General features: G+C 50.6%; 1 protein-coding gene across 1 annotated transcript; it reads right to left on the bottom strand.

Annotated features, from left to right (window-relative positions):
• On the bottom strand, positions 1 to 2659 carry C7H12orf76 (chromosome 7 C12orf76 homolog). Its single transcript, XM_070626997.1, has 2 exons — positions 2393 to 2659; positions 1 to 1267 (listed from the first exon to the last, which is right to left on the bottom strand). The coding sequence occupies exons 1-2, from the start codon at positions 2523 to 2525 to the stop codon at positions 1182 to 1184; spliced, it is 219 nt and encodes a 72-aa protein (XP_070483098.1). The 5' UTR covers positions 2526 to 2659; the 3' UTR covers positions 1 to 1181.
• Positions 2660 to 3381: the final 722 nt, after the last annotated feature.

The following is a 3381-nucleotide window of genomic DNA, read 5'->3' as shown; positions in this document are numbered from 1 at the left end:
TGAGATTATAATTTTAATTGACATTTTGCTCAAAAGCAACAGACAGTGAACATGTAAATGGCTCAATGTTAGGTTACAAACAAACTCCTGAAACAGTTAAGTATCCCGCGTCGGTTATTTCACATTAAATACAGGCTGTTAAAAAAAAAAAATCAGTGCTGTGCTTGAATGGAGCACAAGACAAGCATTTCAATTTAATAACAAAGTTACACCTAGCACCTTTAAAATAAAATAAATACTGGTAACCACTTTGTAAGTACGGAAAAAGTATTTCAACAATCCAGTTCACCAACAGTGCAAACTAACAGCAGCATTTTCAAAATTGAAACTAAATTTGTGTAAACACGCGTCCACCCGCCGCTCTGCCTTGTACCGTGAGCACGCACTCCTGCGAGCACTCCACACCCAGGGCTGAAAACAGCTCCTGCTGAGCCTCCGGTTCCACACCTGAAAAGCTGCCACAAGTTTGAGGCCATGGGCTGGAAAGACTCGAGTGCAGTACAAGGGAGATCAACGTGTCGGAGCAGTTCTCTTCCAGATGGCCCAACTAGTAACAATTCCGGCCCAAGGGTGCCGTGATCACACACCTGCCTGAGGTGGCCGTGACTTCAGTGGAGCATCTGAGTGCCCAGCTCGGTGCAGCATGAGGAGGGATGGCTGAGGTTCCCCACAGCTGCCACTGCTTTGCACACTGAGCATTCTGGGCCAACTCAGTTTAACTAAAAACATGTGTGATTTTTAACCCACTGTGACCAAATGGTTCTTAAATAGGGCATGTCTACATGTTAACTCTTCCTCTTACTAATATTTTCCAACATTAATGATTAGTCCTTTCCAGTGCGGTTTCTACGCCACTCACAGTTACAATGCTTTCTTTCTCGCGAGCGCTCCATCTTTACACTGAACTCTAGAGCTTCAGGTCTTCCTTTTAACAAGTATAGCCAGATATCAAAAGAAACACTGAGAAGCAGACGCACTGGCCAGTAAGACGCATTACAGTGTTAGGAAAAAATAAAATAACTGCTAGATGCTTTTTCTACACCATTTAGCATTTACCAGCTGTCCAGACCTAAGGTCATTTCCAAGCAGGAAAGTTCTGATTCCAACTTCTCTGCTGACCCGTGTGAGAGACAACTTATTCTGTTCCCAAATACTCGTGGAAGAACTTGCTTGCTCAGCTGTCACCGACGCCGAATGGGCTTGTAGACACAAAATGCCATAAGGATCATGGTCACCAGCAGGATGCTGAAAACGGTTCCCATCAACACTGCAAAAGGAAAACAGGTTACCTCCCAATGGCAGCTCCAGGCTCTGTGAGTCATGCACTCATTGACGATGATTTACCAATGCCATTCAGTGCCAGGCACCAGGTAGAGGGGAAACAGCCATGACAGACACTCTGGATGTGTCCATGTATGTGGGGGAGGGAACATAAACAAACAAGAGCATTTCACATAGGCTGACATGCCGTGAAGAAAACCGTAATGTTACAGTGATGGGGGAGGACACATCTGAGGAGGTGACACACAAGCCAAGACATTAATGAAAGGAAAGAGCCGGCCGTGTGAGCATCTGCAGGGAGAGCACCTCAGGCCCCAGGATCGGCAAAGGAAAGCCCTTGAGGCCAGAACTAGCCCAGAAAGCTAACGAACAGAAAGGAGGCAGGCAGGGCTGAGGAGGAAGGAGCGATGGAAGAAAGGCAGAGAGGAAGGAAATGAAGCCAGAGACAAGGCTGGAGCCAGTTCATGCAGGGCCTTGCAGACCACGAAGGAAAGCTGGATTTTATTGTTTAGAGACGGTTGTAGACAGAGTGACATGATCTGATTTAGGCAAAAAAGATCCCTCTGGCTACTTTGTGGGGAGCCATCCTCTTCTGGGGAACAGGAATAGAAGCAGGGGCCTAACCGTTTTTAAAGCCATTCATAAAAACTGGAGATTCAATAAGGAATAACACAGTTGAGTCCCTAGATGAGCCCTGACACGGGCCTTCTGGTCAAAGAAGCAATTAACTAACTTCACAAACCTATTACGTTTTTGAGAGTAAATGTCACATCTAAGGTTTCCCAAGTGCTCCGGTGAGAAATGGGACCTCCCACCGATCGCTCAAGGTGATCCTGGGACACGACTGGAGGACGGATCCGGGCTTTAAACGACCGGAACCGGACTGTGCGGCGAAGTCAGCGACCTCGGAGGAGCTCAAACTGATGCTACGTTTAACAAGCGAATGTGCGTTTAGGCGTCTGTGTGTGGGCCCAACCCAGGTTCCAGCTGGGGCCTGACTCGAGCGGGGCAGCTCAGGCCGCCCGTCCCGGCCTTCGGAGAGGGGCCGCCCCGCCCCGCGCCCCCCGCCGTCCGCCCCCGGCCCCGCCGCCCGCCAGCCCGCGCCGCTCACCCAGGTTCTGCCCACGCAGCACTGCGTACGGCCGGCTCCGCTCCGGCGGATCCACGGGGCTCGGGGCGCCCGCCTGCCCCGCCAGGAGGCTGCACAGCCCAACGGACAACCACCACCACACAGGACGCAGCATCTCCCCCAGTGGCAGCGGCGGAGAGCCCACTTCCGCCGGAAGCCCCGCCCCTGTGTCTCCCCGTCGCACGGTTCTCCGTCGCTGCCTCCGCTCACCCGGCGCGTGTCGTCGCCAGGGTAACCTACGCCCCGGCCGGAGTGCCCCGCCTTGGTTCCTGCAGCATTAACGTTCCTCCAGGCCCAGCGTTTCTGCCCGGGCCAATTTTCAGCGGGATCACCGTTCCGTCCGGGCCAATGTCCACCTGGATCACCGTTCCGCCATGACAAACGTTCCTATTCTTTCTACTGCAGGCAGGCTTCCTTCCATAGATGTCCATTTTGGACCTATTAAAGGGTTTTTTTTGTTTGTTTTTAACGAATTCGTGTTTTTTTTTTTATTAAATCTTCACCACGGGCCTGAGAAATAGACTCTGTATTCTCATTTTACAAATGCCACCCTCTCAGGGAGCCCTTACCAGGACAGCCTTTTCTAAAGTGGCAACTCTCCCTCTCCCTCAATATCAATACACCCTCCCTACCCTTGTCTCTTCTTTCATCCCTCAGCTCTCCTAACGCATCACCGCTTATACGTTTAACGCGCGTTTCGTTATTTTCTGAGCGCCTGCTATCCTCCCTAGAATGTAAGGTCCACGAGGGCGGCAATTTTGTTGTTTCTCACTGCTCTGTCCCAAAGCCTGGAAGCGTAGCGTATTATGTTCAATGAATGTTTGCTGAATAAATGAGGAAATTGAACTTAGTTAAGTGTTTGGCCCAATGCTACACATAGGAAGTGGCAGAGCTAGAATTTGACCCAGGTATAGTTCTGAATCTGAGGGCTTTACCAGCTCACACACTGCCTCCCCTTCTTTCTTAAGGCT

The sequence above is a fragment of the Equus przewalskii genome, chromosome 7, assembly GCF_037783145.1.
Source record: "Equus przewalskii isolate Varuska chromosome 7, EquPr2, whole genome shotgun sequence".
Lineage (NCBI taxonomy): Eukaryota > Metazoa > Chordata > Mammalia > Perissodactyla > Equidae > Equus > Equus przewalskii.
Note: the sequence above shows the minus strand (reverse complement) of the source record. Positions and strands in the feature narration are given on the sequence as shown.